At 45.2% G+C, this 21,692-nt stretch overlaps 1 protein-coding gene across 3 annotated transcripts in view; it reads right to left on the reverse strand.

The window, feature by feature from the left end:
- The window catches only part of LOC119185478 (uncharacterized), a 228,456-nt gene that overhangs the window by 35,376 nt on the left and 171,388 nt on the right, over positions 1 to 21,692 (reverse strand). For all 3 annotated transcript variants that reach the window (XM_075868323.1, XM_075868324.1, XM_075868325.1), the window contains one exon: positions 9,690 to 9,716. In XM_075868323.1, the coding sequence (XP_075724438.1) occupies positions 9,690 to 9,716 (27 nt within the window). The remainder of the gene's footprint in view (positions 1 to 9,689; positions 9,717 to 21,692) is intronic.

Genomic DNA, 21,692 nt, shown 5'->3' on the forward strand with positions numbered 1-21,692 from the left:
GCAGTAAGGCTGGCACCAAGGAAGTTCAAAGCTCTCCCTCATGAAGAGTAGTCAATACACTGGACGATTACTACAACGAGGTTCTAACGCCGAAGTAATCACTGGACGAGTTTCTAACGGCAAAGTGCAGTGTGCGGGAAGCAGGAGTGCTTGTAGACTTCTATCCTAAGGGAAGCGTCAACAGACCCACCGGGTTTCATTCCCGAACGCTGACCAAAGCCTAGCAAAACTATTCACTATTCACAGCAGGAGCGAGAGACCCTTTGACTTTTGCGCTTGGTGTATAATAATTTCAGGACTATCTCGCAGGCCACGAGTTCACCTTGGTCACCGACCACCAGCCGCTCTTGGGGCTCCTGAAGTGTGACAGCCATACTCCGACATTGGCTGCTGCTCGTATTCAGCGGTGGGCATTTTATCTCGGAAGATTCTGCTATAGGCTACAATATTGTCCTAACAAGCTGCTCATCAATTCAGTTGCCCTGAGCTGCTTACCCCAAAATACGAGTGAGTCGGAGGCTGGAGGTGAGCCCGCTGATTACCTCCTAACGTTGGAAATCTTTTCAGAGGAGACTATATCACTAAACGGCAATCGACCACATCTTATCAAAAGTTCTAAGATATGAACTGTGGGGCTGACCAGCAAGTAAGACTGTGAAAGCAGACATGAAAGCATTTTCTCACCGGAAACTGGAGGAGATTGTAGCACATGATTTACTGTACTAGAGCCAAACAGTTGTGATCTCAGAAAAACTGTGCGCATGAGTGTTGGCACACTTGCATGAAACGCATCAGTGTTCCTCTGCCATGAAGGCAGTCACCGAGCCTCAATTTTAAGGCCAGGTCTGGATAGCGATATTGAACGGCTATCCGCTTCCTGTAAAAGAAGCATCCCAACCTGCTCATGCCAGCTGACGCACCGACAAGAAACTGGCCAAAGACAGAGGAGATCTGTGAAAAAGTACACGCTGACTTTGCTGGGCCGATTGTAGATACAATGATCCTCGTGCTTGTAGACGCCAACAGCAACTGCATAGAGGCTGTTCCAAAGAAGAGAGCTGGCACTTCTGCTACTGGAAGCTGTTTGAGGAATATATTTGGCCTATTTGGTATTTGCGTACCAACGTAACAGATAGTGGCACAATATTCGCCAGTGAAGAGTTCGCGACATTCACGAACTAGAACAACATAACTAATGTGACCACGCCTGTGTACCACACGCAATCGAACGGGTTAGTAGAAAGGGCAGTTCACACAAATAAAGACGGCCTCAGAAACACGGCCAAAGATAGCATAGAAGATAACGTGGATCGCCTTTTTTAATAACAGATGGACTCCCCTTCGATCTGAAAAATTCATTTCTGAACTTCTCTTGGGCTACCACATCCGTTTTCACTTAGCCGCATTATCCCCCTTCTCCACTCCTGCAGCATCCACCAAAACGGACGACTAGACGGTGCCAGTGAACGTCACCGTTTATGTCCGTAATTACGGGCCGGGAGGTAAATCTGTATGCTGCGCCAGAATGGTCACCATTGGTACACCTGAGGGACCCGTACGGCGGCACGTTGATCAGGTGCGTTCGGCCCAGTCAAGCCCGGTGCAGTGTGGACCAAAAAACAAGGAAGAGAAAGAACCGTCCACGAAGCAGGTAGTGTCCCCAGTACGACCAGCAGTCCAGGGGCCGACGCAAGACACCCACCTGCGGATGCTGGCGAAGTACCGATATCGCATTCAAAGCGTCAGCGGAAACCACCACAGCGACTCTAACATCTTACGAGAAGAGAATTGTAGCAAGGGCTCCTATATGTCTGCTACTGCCACTTATCGCGGCAAAGCTAGTCGGGCATGGGCACAAGGAGTGCTCTCTTACCCCTCTCTCCTCCTAGCTACAAAACCCGTTTCACGATCAATAACAGTTCCTTTTTATGCTTTCATTTGTCCGGTCTCGTTCGGAGATTGAAGCGCGCAATGCGGGAGCACCTGTGTTATAACAACAGTTATAGCTGTGATGAGATCAACACACGGGTCACGTGCCGTGCCATAATTTTCCACCGCCGCTTCCGACACTGCTGCCGCCATCACCGGTGTCCGTAGCAACTACCACTCAAAATAGGAAAAAACTCAAGCAAAAACATCAAAAACACGTGTTGACATTTTGATTTTCAAGCCCGGAAGCACTGCGTGCTAGCTCAAATGCTACCACTGAGTCACGGTGCTGCCAGGGATTCGCTCGTAAACTTGCTATAGGTAAGTTTGATGTCGGAAAAGTAATCGCGTTGATAAGAGTATCAAGCATTTTAGCACAGCAAATAAAAAAATCATCCGTCACACAATGCGAATCGCCTAAAACGTGAGTCGTGTAATTCTTTCTTGCTTGCTAGTGCCTTTAATTGGTTCATACGCACCACAGGGGATTGGCCGTTAAACCAGTGGGTATTTTACTAAGAATAAAAGAATTTCAAATATGAGAAAGTAAATGAATACATCAGATATACAGGTGAAACGATGTTTAACAATTCTAAAGTTACGTACAAGTAAAGCATTTATAGAACTCTAATGAATAATCACTTATTTTGAAAAACGATACTTCCATTAAGAATTGTATATAGCAAGAAAATCTTCTCGTCTCTCTAAGTAAATTGCAGGTGGCTGTGCGGATGTTCTTGCTGCTATGGCTCAGAAAGTAGCGTCGAAAAAAATAATGTTTTCAAAATAATAGTCATGACGATCTTGCATATTAAAATCTCCCATTGTTTTTTTTCTACTGCTCGTGAAACGTAAAGATGCTTGTAAATTCAATAGTGTTTTCTGGCTCTTGACAGAAAAAGCATAGCGGAGATGCCACCTGAGCAGAATTATATTATTAAAAATTAAGATGCGAAATTCGGCAACAAAGTTTTGTGGAGCGTACATGCGATTTCGAAATGGGGCACTACATTTTATCCCAAAAAAAGTAAAGTGAGCGTATCTTCAACTGGTAACCTAATTTTCATGGGATCCTTAAGTAAACACTAACTACGTAATCGGGATTCAGTTACAACAACGATGTCATATGCGATTGACATTGAAGTGCCATCCACGGATCACTGCGTGAGAGCGTCTGCGAGTTTATCCTTAAGTATGCCTTGTTGTCCTGGTACTCACACTAATCACACTGTAGTGAAATGTTTTGGTGAATAAAGAAGCGAAAGCATTCCAAACAGAAGACTCGAAATAAGAAGCTGAAGCTATGAATCTGCATCGGGAGAGTTAATCAGCAATTATAACAATGGTTGAATCATTTACTGGAAGCCTTCTATGGGCTAAAATACTTGCTAAAAGCTCTGCTTCAAATACAGAGTGTAGTCCGGGAAACCTGCTGAGATTGACCAAGACAAATTTTCTGAGAGTATGCCTACACTTCTTCTATTTTCACACATAATTTCCTCACTGGCAATTACAGTATCAATTTTCCACCGAAAGAGATGGTCTTTTAACAAACCTATTATGTAGCTGTTCTAACAGCGTGGCATTAGAAGAGAAAATAGTATGAAACTCAATTTTTGTTCTTGGCATTGTCTTTATTGAAATAGTGCTGCATATGTTAACCTTTTAATAATCTAGCTGTTGTTGAAAAAAAAACTTTAGGCCTATGGTCGAACACCAAATTTAATTAAACTGTTCTCAATCCAGGAGTACATGCGCTAATCGTCTAAGTGAGCAAGCGTAAATTTTCAAACATGCTTTGATGGTGAGCGTGCAGATTCTACAAGTTTGAATGGGGATTCAGGATTGTTCATAGAACTCACTGTTGTCTGTGAATTTCGGAACCCCTAACAGCTTTGAAAAGCCCCTGGTTCAGGGAAACGAGAGAATTATTCTTTAAAGTGAATCCCTATAGTATAAAATGCAACCATATTCTAGAATCGGGTGGACATACATAAGATAAATTATAATTAATATCGCCCTGCGTACACCACGGGTGTGTCGACCAAGTTTGCGAATTGATGCAATAGCTCGAGTGGCCTTTGAGGTATTATATTCAATGACATTTAGCCAAGTTACAGTTTCATCAAAAAGTACCCCAAATTATTTAACCTGGTCATTCAGCAAAAACACAACTTGGCGATATTGAGGGAAATGCTAACTGGAGAATTGAAAGCAGAAACATTCACAGAGCTTTTGCTGACGTTTGGGGTAATTCAAATATGTTGAAATCATAAGTGTAATGATTCCTAATATGATTGTATTGTTGCATGCAAAGAATGAGTATCACTAGTAGCAGCAAAGAAAGCATTATTGTCTGCATATATATACAATTCGAGGTTATTTTGAAGAGGGTCTGAAATAAAAACAAACTAGTATATAGAACGAGAGAGAGGAAAGAACCTTGATGAACTCCTCTGAACTGGGGATAATTTTGGGGAAGATATACCTGTTTGTTAAAAATAGAATGCGCTATCCTTTAGAAACTGATACATCACATAAGTAGATCACACAAAATTGAATGAGTTCAATTTTCTGTGATTCTTACGCAGTCACATGTTTTAGCCAAATGTAAAGCAAGCTCAAAGCGTCCCCCTGAATCTATATATGCATCAAATATAAAACATCAAGGTCTAAAACTATCTGAGAAAAACTCGCAACCGAGTTGTCTGCATTACATTTATTCGTTCTTAAGTATATTAATCTTTCAAATTATTTTATACCATAAGACGTTCATGCTATAGGCCTCATATTACCAATATGCGCACCGACTCCTTGCTAATGTATATGCTTCAACACATTACAAATGCTTGTTGATCAGCTAATAACTTTGACACATACCCTCTTCAGCCATAAATATATTTCTTCGTGAGCCCCTGAATGAAACACGAAATTCGTTACATGTGTTTAACGGATACCACGCTTCTCCGAAGAATGACGAAAGATAGCCTACAGCAAGTGTGCTTCAATCGATAACCCAACGAGACTGAAAAAAGGCTCTCAAAGGTAACTCATCATGCTTTCGCTAAGACTGTGCTTTGCCGTTCAAGCAGGTCTGGCGTTTTTTATGCTCATAAGTCACAGTGATTGCAATTATTGTATACCATTCTTTTAGTAGATATAAATAAAGACGTAATTTTTTGTGTAGTGAATGTAGTGAAGTTAATGTGAATACAGTGCCACACGCTGTTAACATGCTGGCATTGAACAACGAAGCGAAATATTTTGAGCCATAAATTGTTAAGTTACGGCTGAACACAATGCACATAGTGTCGAATGTCACAATGCCTTGAGTGTCGAAGAATTAGACGTTGAGAAAACCATACATGCGTTTTGTTTTCGCTATTCATGTTCCGATCAAGGTGATCGAACATGCAGCGTTGTAGTGCAATGAACTGCTCATGGCTAGTCTGAGCACGTCTGTGACACAAGCGCAACAGAATGGAATGTTAAATACATGTGTTTTTTTTTTGAAAAAGCAAGCCCTTGCTCCTCCCTTGGAAAGCAATGGGAATAACGAATCACTAATGTTTGCAAACTGTTACCACGTTAAACATTACGCACCGTGCAGCAGTGATCACGCTACTCACTAGCGGCCTACTGATTACTACGGCGGCAAACCCACTGTGATTGATTGATTGATTGATTGATTGATACGACGGGTGTAACTTCCCAACAGCACCATATGATCATGACAGACAACGTAGTGGAGGGCTCTAGAAATTTCGACCACCTGGGTTTTTTAACGTGCACCCAAATATGAGCACGCGGGCCTACATTTCCGCCTCCACCGGAAATGCAGCCGCCGCAGCCGGGATTCAATCCCGCAATCTGCGGGTCAGCAGCCGAGTACCTTAGCCACTAGACCACTGCAGCGGGGCTACCTCAGGGTGCCGAATCAGTTCATGCGTTCATTTTAACTCGTACAGTTTTTTGTAGCACGCACAAATTTAGCGAAGAATTATTCATGCACGATAACAAAGCCGATATATAGCCTTTCATTTAGTGAATAACAGATAAGTGGCGCACTTCCATGATTAGGAGAACTACTTTGATCTTACTTATATTGGAGTGCAGCTCATAAAGCTCGTATGGACCCTACACACATGCCGTGTCTGTTCCTTAAATAAAGAGCGATTTGACCCTCCTTTCGGCATCATTTACAAAGTGTAATTTATAGTTCACGAGCATTCCGAATAGTTATAAGTTATAAACGATTGTAGAGCCATGTGCTTGGTATTGTGATTTCCGTTTGTGTCCGGCTAATCACTCCCCTTCACATATAACCACGTTTGGAAAATTTTGGTATATGTTAGAACAGATCTACAGCTCTGAGACTAAGAAAAGAGGTCGCTTTCGCATGAGTCAATGACACTCTTCATCTCATTGAAACTTGGCATTTTTCTTCCAGGTGAAAGCACTCCTAAACTGCATTTAGAGCAAAACTGGCGATTTAGAGAAGTGGCACTTTTCAAGGAAAGATGGCATGAATCTTTTGATCATCATAAGGTCAATTTCTTTGCATTTTTTATAACAACATTTATGTGAAAGTGAACGGTTTCCAAAATGCACGAAATGAAGCACGACCAATACTAGCTGAGTCGCTTGGCTTTTTCTTTTCAAATTATTTGAATCTTTACATCTTTATTTGACTATTATTTACTTCAACTGCTTGTTTTCGCTATGAGGTGAACTTTGGCGTTTACTTGCTATGAAAATATTGTCATACAAGCCCAATTCTGTGAAATGGCTTGCGTATGTATTAGAAGGTTTTCTGCACTTTTGTAAGCATGAAAATTGTGTTTGTATAATGTGTGTCCGAGTGCTATGATCTGCTTTTTATATCGCTCCTCTCTAAGTTCTAAATTTGCTGAAGACTTTCCTATTTTCATTTATTATGAACGCGTGTATTTTCATCTTCTTTTATTTGCTTAATCTAAGGAGCCAGTATTGCTCCACATTCGATGAAAATGTTGGTTTTTGGAAACAAGAATAGTAAAACTAGACGGAATACATTTTGAGTGCAATTTATTCTTCTGTTTTTCAGGACATGCTGCATGGCTGCAGTGTTTACATTATGCGTGATTGCAATGTGCGGAGACTGAAACGCGCAACGAACACGAGGCGCAGGACATGTGAGGAGTTACTCTAAAGAAAAGCACCCCACACAGGCGACATAAACGACAAAGAAAGGTAAAAAAACACCCACAACAGAGACCTTGGAGGTAAGGCGTGCCTGGTGATAGACACTACGTGCTTATTAAGTGATTTAATTTCTAAATATTTATTCCTCTTGCTAGGGTCGTAAGTCAAAGAGCATTTGTCGCTGCCAGCCCTGACGTCGTTTATTAGGGCGTTAAAGGGGAAATAACACAGTCACAGACTCCTGGTGAGGCGTTAAAAATGAACGTTTAGTGACGCGTCAGAGCGGCCTGGAGTGTTGGTCAATTGAACAATCTAACCACTTGGCATAAAGGGCTTGGAAAGCGTTTCGGTCGTGCATAAAAGAGGGCATTGCTTTTCGTGGACTCGGATTTTCATGATGCCTAACGCTTCTCCCGAAGAAGAAGCTGCCTGATATGAGTGTCAGCAAGAGCTCACTCTAAAACGGGCATGTGGTCACCCAGCTCACCACGGCATTCACGCAGGCGAACCCGAAGCTAAGTTCCAATGAAAAGAATTCTTACAAAACATATAAATAGAACAGCTATTTGAAGAAGCTGCACTGGTTTTGTTATTTATTCACTGTTCGTGAAGTGCACCTTTCTTGTTTTTTAGGTTTTTAAATGCGCAGCATTTCTTAGTCGCACGATGACACGCGTCGTGTGTCGGCGTTGCCCACAACCCGGCTGCGCACGATCACAGCTCGCGTATTGTGCCACAAACTTGCGTCTCGTGCCAACTGTTACATTAGGCGACAGCGCTTTGAGGGAGCACGACCGACGCTACGGGGTGAAGCTTATGCACATGTGTTTTGCAAGTGCACTGAACAGCACGAGCGCCATACTAAGAACGTTAAAATATTGGGGAGGAATAGATAAAATGTTCTTTTTTATGGAAAAGAACAAGAATTCAGCTTTATTGAACAGTTCCAAGTCACTTGAGAAAAAAAGTGGACAAGACCGAGTAGGAACTGGGCAATAGGAAAAACCAACGCAAAGGCAAGAAACCGTTTCCTAAATTTCAGTGCATACTGGGTCAGCATCGTTGTTTTTCTTCTTTTGGAGACGCAAATACTTTCTGTAGACGCAATTAAGCTCACGTTATTATTTATGGGGTCGCGAAGAAATCTCGGAGATGACCAGTCATGAGCGGGCGTCTGACGTTCGTAAATCTATGTGGATGAAACGCTGTTTTCCCACAGCCAACAGTAAATTCTCATGAACACATTGTTGCCCAGTGAAGCTTTGCACTGGTAATTTTATCGTTGTAGGTCGTTGTCATCACAAAGCTCGAAGAACCACTCCCTCCGTATAGACTCTGACGGGTGCTGTGGTACAGAGCGCGCTCTTCAGCGTGATCATATCAACAATATTAGGTAACCGATATGCCGACGAAAAGCCATGCAATTTAAAAAAGGGGCATTGCTTTTATGTACACTTTCTGAATGCACTATTGCTTTCAAGCAGCTGGTTTTGCTGAAAACTGGCAAGTCGCTGGTTTCACTATCAAGATGGTTGTAGCAATTATAATCCCAACTTCAGTGATGATCTCTCTTACACACATCTTATTTTTAGGCGATTGCATATACGGGAAACAATGTAATTCCTGGCACATCACTGCCATCGTTTTCCCCTGCTCGATCAACACAGATTACCTAACGAACACACACTCATGCTCGGTCACAAGGTTCGATGTGAACATGCTGCAACAAATCGACACCATCGTTGTTTGCCGGGGCAGGAAAAAAGTGAAATGACACGAGAAAACAAGAAAACTACAAACAGCAAAGAACAAAAATCCAGCACGGATTCAACTTTCCAATACAATGCCAACAATCTTGAAGATAATATTTAAATATTTTTTTATATTTTTTATGCTGCACAGTATATAAAAGTTAGCGTTCATGAACTACATGCTGAAGCGTAGTGAAATAGGCCATGTTAAGGCTTCGAAGCCTTGGCTCTGCTGCCACAGAAAGTTGTCGCTGAGTATAGCTCCCCCCCTCTGTCGCTTCGCAAGGCCGACGCACGCAGCGTCTGCGAGTAAAAACCGACTGCTTGAACTGCACAACCGTTCACTGGCCACCCCATAAATTTAGGCACTGGATCACACATCAGTGTCTCACCCCTCATTGGAGGCAATGCTCGTTTTTCATTGGATAAATAGGATTATGAAAGACGAAATAAAAATTAAACGTTCCCAAACTATACGCAATTACTCATCAATTACGCGATGCCCCCACCACACTCTAACGCATTTACTCGACGTCCCCTTGTAGGAAAATGCAGGCGGCCTTTTTTTGCTACAGACACTTGGAGCTTCTGTCTAATTGCCGATTATGTAAGGTTTCATTGAATAAAAAATAGTGCGCTGCAGTACCTTTTTCTCACTATGCTTTGCAGCATGTTCGATTGTTGCATTACATTCAATTCCGAATTCAAAAGATCTGCGAATTTTTTAAACTACTTATAACGATATCAATGTTAAGGCATAACTTGAAGGAATATGAAGTTGCTAAAATAAATTATTGGTTAGAGTTCAATCTTGCATTCACTTACTTTTTTATCTGTCGGTATCTTTTAATCCTGAAACAAAAATAGCAATCTCATTATTTCATTTCATTGCTAATTGCACTACACATGGACTTCGACTTGTGATGAGAATCACACTTCAAGGTTCCCATTGGGCTTTCCACTAGGGTGTAAATGTAATGTGTTCAAAGAGTATATATACTATAGTGTCCTCTACATATGTAGTATTCGTACTTTAGTATCAACAGAGACTGTCATCAAGCTTCTGGTGACGCCAAATAATTATTTAAGCGTTTGTAGAGAAAAACCTTCGGTAGTAATGACGGTTTCAAAACGACGACTGTCTTCTATCAGTGCACACCACCACCACCATCATCATCATCATCATCATCATTATCATCATTATCATCATCATTAGCAGCCTGACTTTGCCCACTGCTGGGCAAAGACCACATCCATGGTTCGTCAAGTGATCCGGTTCTGCGCATTCTGCTGCCACGTTTCGCCAATGCGCATAAGAGCTTTCCATTACACCTTGACCGCATGTTTTCAAACAACATACAGAGAATATTCCGAAACACGTAACCGTGGGTTAGATGCTACAATATTTTCACGTAGCTGGCATATCTACAATTAGACATCAAGCACAAAGAAGCCGGTATACAAGAGGGCTCGTCTGTCTGTTCTGTGAGGGAGCTGTCCATCTTTATCGAAGCTAAACGGATCTGCTTAATTTTAGCTTGTCAATAGCCATGCCTCGTATCATTTTAACACATCTTTGTGGTGAATATGCTAGTTCTTCTTTGTATTTATCGCGAAGCTTTCCAACGGCTATGACATCACCGGTCTGACGATGTCACATGTTGAAGCAACATTGCCTTCACTCACTGCTGCTCCCGTGGCATCTATCTACCTCGTCTTACCTCCCGCTCATGATCCTCTTATATTTTCCGATCATAATGGTACTAACATCGACAAAATAAACGTAGCGGAAAGGCAAAAGAAGAATGGTGCCACTACATTCGAACACAAAAAAACAACTGTTTTATTCAATGGCACGCGCTCACCCCCTTGCGATTACCTGCACTTTGTCTTCGTCACTGCGTCGGCATGGCAGCACGTGACATTCGAACAAAAAAAAACTTTTATTTGATGGCACGCGCTCACCTCCTTGCGACTATCTTCACTTCGTCCTTGTCGCTGCGTCAGCATGGCAGCACGTGACAGGGCCCCTGACCATGCAGATAGAGCCATAGTGAAAAGTGTCCATTTGAATGTTGTGGTCCTCAACATAAAATGGCGCAGGGTCTTCACAAATGTTTCTGTGGTCCTCACGGGGAAAATCGCAATAGAGAAAAGAGTACACACTAGAGCGCTAAGGACATGCAAAAACGTGTCTCACGATCACTTGGACGCATCGATCGAAAGCGGGCCGGCTGTCGGGAGGCGTGGCCGCTTACGTCTGTAGTGGACCGGTGGTGCTGGAGTGGACTGCGGTGTCGACGTAACGCCATCCTCAGCATTGTAGGACGTGTGGTAGGCTGGGACCGGTGCACTTGTCCACGGATGCGGAAACGTCGGGCCGGGACAACCAAGGCAATCGCTTTTCATGTATTGAGATGCACCGCAGGCGTTGGGTTCGTGGTGTCACAGTTTTCACTGGCCACTGATTTATTTGAAATTATCAAATACATGTTCAGGGTCTCAGAAGGGTAATCTGCCTGCGCGTCCTGTAGAACGTGTGCGGTCTGTTTTACGTATGACCAGCCAGAAGGACACTTTTCAATTGCAGTTAGCTCAACTGCTACGTCGATCTTTTGTGAAAACATTGGTGCATCAAGTCATGTTGAAGTATACGAGCTGGCTGACCATACAAACCACGTGTTGGCGTCCTACAACGTTGGTAGTAGTTGTCTCTTAAGTAAATACTTCTGATAAAAATTGACAGACATTTCAGGCTACTGATGGCTGCTCCGACCATGCACTTGCGAAGAGCTTTTGTAGCACCTGTGCATTATTGTATGCTGCTGGCGTTGGCACATCATGTGTTCATATCTGTGCTAATTGACGGAGTTGCACTCGTAGGTGAACGCTGGCGTCGGCAAAGGCAGTTTTGGTGCACAAAGCTTCGGGCACTAGGTGGCACTCGTTTGCGGCACGTGGCGTGCAAAGTGGTGTCCTGGGCGTGGCGTCAAAAAAAAAAACTTTTCACGCAATGGCTGCGTGGTTACCTGCAAACTGACTGATGCCGCCGTGCGAAAACATGGTGGAATCGAGCAACTTGCACTAGCGACGATCATGGGGCGAGTTCATGGTTCATGCTTGGATGTAAAAACAGCGGAAATATACAAATACGGAAGATCAGGGCTTTGTTTTTTCTTGTTTCATCTTGGTTTATTTGCGCTGTTTTTAAACCCAAGAAAGCAACTTGAGTTGGCTTGTTTGGGCAGCAATGTATTGGCCTCCAGAGGTTCAAAATTAACGTTCAGCGTAGTAGGTAGCAAGATGCAAGGTACTTACGGTTACGGTAGGGCTAGCACGAAACCTTCAGAGTCAGTCATATACCTGCGACATAAGATTAGGCATGATGCATAGCAGAGCAGGAGGAAGTGGCGTTACCGTAATGGCGTACTTGTCCTGCTGTGACACGAGTAGAAAACTGGTCTTCATCTCGATAAGCCTGGAGACAAGGCCTATTTACCCAAATTCAAAAAATACTGGTGATAACAGGATGCAGGGCGTCATGGTCATAGCACCTAGCCGTGATGAGCAGGTCAGAAATTGTTCGGCTAAGTGCAGTGTCCGGTAGAAGCTTCTGGAATGATATTCCATGGTCCAGAGTTACTACTGTATCAAAGTGCACGAGGAAGAAAAATGCTTTTCCCTTGAACATAAAAACGAACTGTTTCAAATGTTTTGTTCGATAGCCCCCACTCTCGCCTCCTCGTGACTGCCTCCGTTTTATCATCGTCGCTGCGTAGGTATAACTGCACGCAACAGGATCAACCATTGTGAAGCGATGAGTGTCAGCTATAGGTAGGACCCGATCTCTTTGCTTGCCATCGTACTTTTCTACTTCGATGGCCCACCGAGAGTGGGGTTGGAGACGCGCAAAGTTCGATATTTCTACTTGGGACTCTTTTAAACAGAAGAGACGCGGCATTTGTGCTAACACGGTTGCACGGCAGGCAGCTGCGAGGAATCAGCTGGCAGCTCATGCACAGACGTCTATTGAGTCGTACGTCACGTACCTTTACGATGTCATCAACACATTCCACCTTACTGACGAGCACATGCTTGGGTCTGAGAAGATATCCTACGTGCTTAATGACACCGCATATCTTGTCTTTAATCTTCCAGTCTATACGAATGTTGCCGCCATAAACGCAATCAACAAAAAGTGCCGGTGGTTTGAAGCCAAAAGCCGTCATTTACTCAGTGGTTGAGACGCTTGCCCAACACGGCCGCAACCTCATCACTTGAAGCCACCTGCCCACCGCCTATGCATGACAACGTCCCGCCCATTCTTCTTTGAGAAATCGAAGCCACCTGTCCTGCACCTATTCAAACACCTGTTTTCACAACGTACGCCTCTGACCCACCGCTACTGTCGAAAGCTTTCATTCGTGCTGTGGTGAGGCAGGACTTTTCAAACTTCAGCCTTCTATTAGCCTGTCCCTTGACAAGTCGTTGCTTTCCAGTACACACTCGCCGATTCCCTCCTACAATACCCTTTCGAGACCCTTCGGAATGACGACCACCAACGAGCGCTCAATTTACTTTAAATGCGAATGCATTTCATAGGACATACCGGACCTCTGTCGTTGGCCGCCATGGAGGAAGGAAAAACTGAGAGAGGTGCTATCCTATCCCAATGCATCGCGAGAAGTGTGGCGGAAGTGACGTCAAACTCATGGGGCAAACAAACCGGTATGGGGCAAACAAAATAGCAGACGCTATGCGGCGTGCTCTCAGCGCCGGTTCGCTTCTGCACAGCCTTATAGCCTCGGCGTAAACTTGATGCGTATTGCATGGTTTGCATGCTGAACACTGTGGCTAGCACACCTTCCCGAGACTGTTCGTGTGTGGCAGGCCCGAGCACGGGGTGATGAAGTACTTCGTGGAGTGTTTTTGCGCAACAGCACAGGAAGCACTCGTACGTGTCGTAATCAAAATCATTCAGCCCCTGCATCATCGTATTCAAACTCACTGAGCAGTAACTTACGCGTTCTGCTCGCCGTAAGGCCTTTCATATTTGCTTAGCCAGATTTCCTGATCTACGGGCCGATTAGCAGTTCTTGGCTCGTCTGTGTGGCAATGCACGATCTTGAATGCTTGCTTCGTAGCTATTCAGTGCAATTCCAGCCTAGTACTTGACGTAATTCACGTAGGTAAGAAGGCGCCACTTACACCGATACTTACACCGAACCGGCAGAGCATGATCGCGTTCCGTCGGTTCAGTAGCGTAAAGCAGCTACATGACGTCTATTCTCTGCGTCACATGGATGCATCGAGCATATCACCAGAGGGTGAACATTCTCTATGATTGTCGTCGGGGTCACTTGTCCCCGCAGAGGCGTCTGTGAAAGCACGCGTTTGGTGTGTAGCGACACCACAGACCCGAGCTAACGGGGGGTTTCGACCTCTTTCACGCCTAGCCGTGCGTGGCTGAGCCGTGTCCGTGGAAAAGGGAATTCTTGTGTTTGAGCCGACGCCGGTTGATTGGACCTTACAGGACCCCTGTAAGAGGCAACACACCCCTTTGGCCCCGGCTTCACGTAGACGGCAACCCTGGGCTGACCCATCCAGGATAAATTGGCAGTCGCCTTTTCCTAAACTCCTCTTCAATCTTTTTACTTCCTGTGCTCTTTCTCATCTGTCCTATCTTCTTATTTCATCTGTTACTTCCCCAATTTCATAGGTGGCATGGGTTTACTTTGTGCAACTAGCCAACTTTGGCCCACGCGCATTAAGGAATCGTAGCGGTGTACGGCTGGCGTCTGCATGTTTCGCGTTTCACGAATCTTGTAACGCCCCTTGTTGGGCTACGTGGTGGGTGGCCGCCATCATTACTGATATATACTCCCCTATCATGCATAGAAACTTTCCACTCCTCAATGATTCTGCCGCTTCAAATTTCTTACGCACCGAATAGTTTTCCTTTTTCAGCGGCCCAAAGAAGTATTTTCTCGCTATCATGTCGTACACATAGAGAAGCCCAACAAAACAGACTGAACAGTGTCCCCATTCATAGTATCATGGTCACTGACAGCCACGTTAGGTGATGGCTATAAAGGTAAAAACTGCTAGTGGCGACCTATTTTTAAAACTCCGTGACGAAAAAACAACTTGACAAACTATAGAACCTTGCAACATTAGGCGACATTTCAATCAGCGTAACACCTCATCGATCCTGATCTCCGCAAGTGGAGTTGTTTCCGACACAGACCTCCTTGACCTGAAAGAGGCCGAACTCCTCGAAGGCAGGAAAAAACAGAATGTTACCAATGTGGAGCGAATCTTCATTCAAAAAAACAATCAGGACCCCCCCCTCCCCCCCCCCCCGAAACACTTGGTACTGACCTTTGTCACTAGTGAACTGATTGATATGTGGAGTTTAACGTCCCAAAACCATCATATGATTATGAGGGACGCCGTAGTAGAGGGCTCCGGAAATTTCGACCACCTGGGGTTCTTTAACGTGCACCCAAATCTGAGCACACGGCCTACATCATTTCCGCCTCTATCGCAAATGCAGCCGCCGAAGCCCGAATTCGATCTCGCGACCTGCGGGTCAGCAGCCGACTACCTTAGCCACTAGACCGCCGCGGCGGGGCGCCACCAGTGAACTACCACAAACAACAAACTTGCTATACTAAGACATCGCTCAGACCCTACATACCAAACCGCCGCCGATGTTATCAGTGTCAAAGGTTCGGCCATGGCTCTAAGAGCTGTGATGGTTGACCTGCTTGTGCCAAATGTGATGTCCAAGGCCATGTCTGTGACAATTGTAATGAAACCACACATTGTGTAAACTGTGGCGGAGACCATGCGTCATGTTCACGTTCTTGTCTGCTGTGGAAAACAAAACAAGACATTGATACATTGAAGATCCGCGAAAACATCCCCTTCAAGGAAGCACGCTGGAGGGGTTCGGCCTTTCAGGGCACAACTTACGCTGATGCCGTGCGTCAGGGGGCAGCGTCGCATCAACCTCCGCCACTACCTAGGCCCACGCAGATTGAGCCATCGGGTGTGGCGGCCGCCCCGTGGTGGAAGCAGCCAACCCTGCTTCACCTACCAAACCAGAGACTCAGGCAACTCCAGAGTCGTCGGGTCTAACAGCCACGTCTCACCAGGCGAGGTCGCAAATACGCAACCGCAGCTCACGCACGCGGATTTCCAGTGCTTCAAATGAGGCGATGGACACAAACACGGTATCTCAGGTGCCGGAAGTGCGGTGTGGCTTGCTGGAGTGTGCTAAGAAAACCAAGAAACCAATACCAGGGCCCGACGATGGCCCCGCTACTTGAGTTACAGCTTCCCACTTGAACAGCCACTTCATTTTCGTACACACGGCACCACATTCCATCCAAGATGAAAACACAAATTATACAATGTAATGTCGGAGGCTTTCTACAAACCTTGACAATGTCCAAGAACTTCTACACAAACTCATCAAAAGTGCTGTGTGTACAAAAACACTTAAAATCTAAACACACCAACTTTCTAAGCAGTCACAATATTTTCCGGAAGGACCGCGGTGACTCCGTGGCATTGTCTGGAGGTGTAGCTGTTATAGTTAAGCAAGGTTTAGCATGTAAACACTTAAAACTCCAAACGTCTCTTGAGGCAGCGGCTGTTAGAGTGGTGCTTCTAAGCAAACTCGTCATCATTTGCTTTATATACATACCACCACAATTTCAACTACACAAACATGAATTCTAGGCCTTGATAGACAAAACATAATTCCGGGCCTTGATAAGCCCCATCTTGATCTAGAGGACTTTATAGCAGATAGCAGGCTACTTGGCGACTGTCATTATGACGCCCGAGGTCGACTGATTGAACAGCAACTTTCTTTCGGCGCGTGTCTCCTGAACCTAAAAGAACAAACGTATTACAACTTCGTTGACAATACTTATTCCTCCATAGACAAAGCATAGTATCGCTATTGCTTGTGCCTCCACTTCACTAGAAAGTCATTACTTATCCCTACGGAAATCACCACTTTAGCGTAGTTTTGAGCATACCTACGTCAACTCAATGCCCGCCGTGGGTTCCCAAATGTATAATAGGCAAAGCCGACCGGGAACAGTTTTATACCATCACTCATTTAAATTGGCGCGACATATACACATTAGACATTGATGCGGCTGTCAACTACTGCACAGCGTTTCTGATTAATGAAGCAACAAAATGACTCCTACAAAGAAATGAACACCCTGGAAAACGCCGTGTGCCACGGTGGAACTCACAGTGCCTAAATTCGCGCAAGCAGCAAAACAAAACATAAAGGTTGCTTTAGAACTCACCGACAGCCGAAAACCTTGACATATTTAAGAAACTGAAGTCTCAGGCCAGGAGAACGCGTCGGCAGGTCAGGAGAGAAAGTTGGCACAAATTTTTATCAGGGATCAATTCATATACTCAAGAGGCTATTGTCTGGAACATGGTTGGTAGAGTAGCTAGAAGACAAATACATTCACTCACATTTGTGAACACCCAAGGTGACAGCCTCGAATAACAGGCGAGCTTTCTCGGTGCACACTACGAGCAGGTGTCTAGCTCGTCGCCTTATATGGAAGATTTACAAAGATATAAAGCAAAAATAGAAAAGCAAGAACTAGACTACAAGTGTACAAAATACGAGGCATACAACCACCCTTTCAACTCAGCTGAGCAACAAACATCACTGAACTCCTGCAGTAATTCTGCCCCGGCCACGACCATGTTATATATTGCCGTGGTACAGCGCGAACCAAAGGCAGATAAACGTTGACACAGCGACTCTCAGCAGCCGAACAGCAAGATCACCTTCTTTATCTTCGATCAGCCAGAGCTCCACTACCTGGTGTCCGCCGAATCCCCTTATCGTCGTTTTGGTCCACCAGTACACACGCGTCATTTGCCCCCCTCTTAATGAGCATCACCCGGATGCTAAACCATTAGTGCAGTTTTTAGTTTTTTTAAGAAGTGTTTTGCGCAGTCACTACCTTTCATAAGGCTTCATGCGAACAACGTGAATTAGTTCAGGACGGTGCTGGCGAAGCCTTGTACTACACGAACTGTCGGCGATGACCTCGTAAGTAACATCACTCAGTCGTCGCAGTACTAGGTATGGTCGAAAGTATCTCCTTAGGAGCTTTTCAGAGATTCCTCGTTTCCGTATGGGCGTCCAAACCCATACTCTGTCGCCGGTCTGGTAAACGACTGTTCTGTGGCGAGAATTGTAGCGGCTCGCGTCGTACTCTTGTTGTTGCTGGATTTGCAACCGTGCTAGTTGCCTTGCTTCTTCCGCTCGTTCTGTAAACATCTCGGCATCCGGTTTGATGTCGTCGCATTCGTGCGCTAGCATCGCATCTAACATGGTTCGTGCTTCCCTTCCGTAAATTAGGCTGAACGGGGTCATCCGGATTGTTTCTTGCTTGGCCGTGTTGTATGCAAACGTGATATATGGCAAGATTTCGCTTGCCATATGTTATAGGACAGTAGCTGTTTATGTCAGCTTTGTCCCCCTTTCCTTTATAGATCATGCTCATCCTGCTAAGTTTCAATCCATCGGGAACTTTACCATCGATTATTATTTTGCTCACTGCCTCTCTCAAAGCCTGCTTAGACTTCGGACCTAATGTCTTAATCAGCCTAATTGGAATGCCATCTGGGCCTGTTGATGTGCTACTAGGAACCCTTTTCTCAGCCCTTTCCCACTCTTGTTGTGAAAATGGAGCCATTGCACCACTTGATTCGGCCTTGTCTATTGTAGTGCATAAAGTACTTCTTTGTTAAAATTTTTCTGTCACCCTTGTTCTTATATATTAAATAGCTTCGTTCCCTTCTATCCTGGCACCTTGGGCTGTAGGTATAAACTCTGCTTTAGGCTCGTCTCATTTCTTAGGGAGTTTAGATGGTTCCAAAATTTCGCAGCTGCCTTTCTATCTTTTTTATGTACTTGTGCCAGCCACTGAGCTCCCTTTCTTCTAATATTTTCATTGATCAGAAGAGATGCAGCCCTTGTACAGCTTAGAAACGTTTCTCATTTTCTTTCAACATCATCTGTCAGTTCACCCAGCTGCTTAGCATGTCTGTGTTCCCTAGAGGCTTTCTGACGTTTTGCTATGGCTCTCTTAACTTCCTCATCCCACCAACTTTTGGGTTTGTGTCTTCTTTTCCGGGGTGACTTGTTACGCGTCTTAGCAAGTTCTAGCTCAGAGAGTCTAATTAGATTTGTGTATGTCCACACTGTCTTATTATCCTCCGCGATTACTTTCTCAATTGGTTTAGGGGCTATCTCAATTTGATTTCTGAATAAAAATTTTCCTGTAGTTGCTCATCTTGTCTCCTTCCAACTTTCACTGCTCTTCCAAAACTTAGCTTGGTACGTTTGTGATCACTACTCAGACCTCTGGAGCCACCTTCATCTATGTGCATTCCCCTGAGCTTATCTTACATCCAAGTGACATCAGTGCATAATCTATCGTCGACTGCAGCCTTCCTACCTCTCATGTTATTTGCCATTCACACTTCTCGGTACTGTTGCAAATGATCAAATCAAGCCTTTCACACATATTCATGATCATTTTGCCTGTCGGGTCGGTATACCTATCTATATCTTCTATGTGCGCATTCATGTCTCCTAGTATAATTATCTCGCTCTCTCTTCCTAACTCCTGAATGTCCTTTAATATACACTCTACCATTGCCTGGTTTCCTCTCTGGCCTTTGCTCCCGTCCACAATTACACGAAACCAAGGAGTGTCATTTGACCTTCCACTCTCCCTTTTAGCCATAAATGTTCCTTGCACTCCTGCTTGACCCTTTGCCAGTCTGTACTTTTATGAATGAATGCCCCAATACCAACCCCTTTCTGCTGCCTTCTGTTCTATTAAAATATTCCCACGCATAGTCCGGATTGTTCGGAGGTTGTTTCATGTCCCTAAAATGTGTTTCTACAAAACCGTCTACCGTCGGCCTCTCTTCCCTTAGCTGTTCTTGTATCTCTTTCCACTTCAGCCTGTTTCTACCACCCTGCATGTTAATATACCCTATGTCTGAATGGGCTCGGCGCTCGTGGCTACGTCCATTTATGCCCCGGACTCTACCTATCTTAAACATTGGTGCCACTTTGGAATCGTATCTGTCCATAACACCTGTCGAAGAGTCTCCCTGGTTGTTTTTCTCGTTACTAGCTATCCTGCTACCCAAAGGGCTCGCTTGCCCCCCAAAAAAGCTACTGCGCGTCCTGCAAGTCGCCAACCCACCTCATGACCTAGCCGGCCATCGAAGTGAATTCTGTCTCGTTGTAAACCACCCCACCTGTGCACCTCTCTGTTTATTTCCACCACCTCAAAGCCTTTCTCTCGACTCATCCGCCATATCTCTTGGTTTGCGTTGCCAACCGCTCTTTGCAGGTTGATATCACGCACCGGTACCTCCGGTATCATGCATATCACTACCTGTACCCTAGGAGAAGTGGCGCGCACGTCATCGACACCTTTCGCCAGTGTGGCTGCTATTCCTGCTGTATCTTCATTTAAGACATCGTTTAAACCGCCTGAAATTATCACGAGGTGTTGTCTATCAGCTGTAGTTTTGAGTTTAGCGCTCGCTCACCTCATGACTGCTTCAAGCTTGCGTCCTGGGAACGCCCCTACTGCAACCCTCTTGTCACCTTTTACCCTCTCCTTATGGCTTCTGTGCATCGATTTAAATTCGAGTCCCCGGCGATTATCACATGCTGTGACTTTTCAGCTGGAGCGTCCAGCACCTGGGGGCTACTTGCAACTGTGACGCCGGCTGCTTTGTCCCCTCCCAGCTCCACCACTACCTTAATGAAGCTGGGCCTTGCGACAGTTGAACCGGCTAAACCTGTTTTTTCCCCATTCCCCTCTTACGCATTGCACCACAGCGCCACCACGTGGAGGCGAGTCTTCTTGCCGGGTGCACATCTACCAAGCGGATTTTCGCGAACCGTCTTCGTAACTTCAACTGTTTTTGCGCAAAGTGCATGCATTTGACCAGTGAATAGTTTGTAGGCCTTCATGCACTCGAGAAAACCGCGGAGAGTGCTTTCAGCTTCGACTTCGGTTCATGGTGGGCCGTTCTGCAAGAACAAATAACGTGTGTTTGTGCGTCGTTTTAGTGATTCCCTGTGAACTATGGGTGTTACGCTCACTGAAATTCATGAAAAGGCTGTGTTCGTCTGTCGAAACCTGCGTATTATGCTTGCACGTGCGTGTGCTGTGAGAAATTTTGCTGACTTGTGTCGGGAGGTACACGCGTGTCAGTTACAGCAGCCTATTCTCAGCTGCTTGAAGACAATGCGCTTTCGCATGTAAACGTTGCATGGGTATTTTAGCGTGCCTTCTCTAACACCTGCGTTTCGTACGCGCGAACTGCCGTGAGCTGCACGCTGGGGCAGCAGCACGTTTTTAGCATTTTAACGATTACTTATTTTTGCAATCAGAAATTATGCGGAATATTTCGATATATAGAGTGGTCTTGTAGCGTGAGCTGCACTGGCCTCGCTGAGCCAATTTTGCGTGGCACTGGTCTGTGCATGCGCAATGATACTCCGCCGCCGCCGCGCGTGGTTCACCGCCGGTGTGCGCGCAATTCGATGCGCTGCGCAGGTGATCACTGGTGTCACGTACCGGAGCCGGCACCTCCCTCGCACTCGGCACAGCCGCGCGCGACTCGCCTCCGCCAGTGTGCGCTTTCCTGAGAAGTGCCGTCATAGCCTTGGTAGACATATGGACGCCAACGTGCGCGCCTTCCCTATGCAGTCGCCATCTAACACTGCGCTGG

This window comes from Rhipicephalus microplus, chromosome 7 (genome assembly GCF_043290135.1).
Source record: "Rhipicephalus microplus isolate Deutch F79 chromosome 7, USDA_Rmic, whole genome shotgun sequence".
NCBI lineage: Eukaryota > Metazoa > Arthropoda > Arachnida > Ixodida > Ixodidae > Rhipicephalus > Rhipicephalus microplus.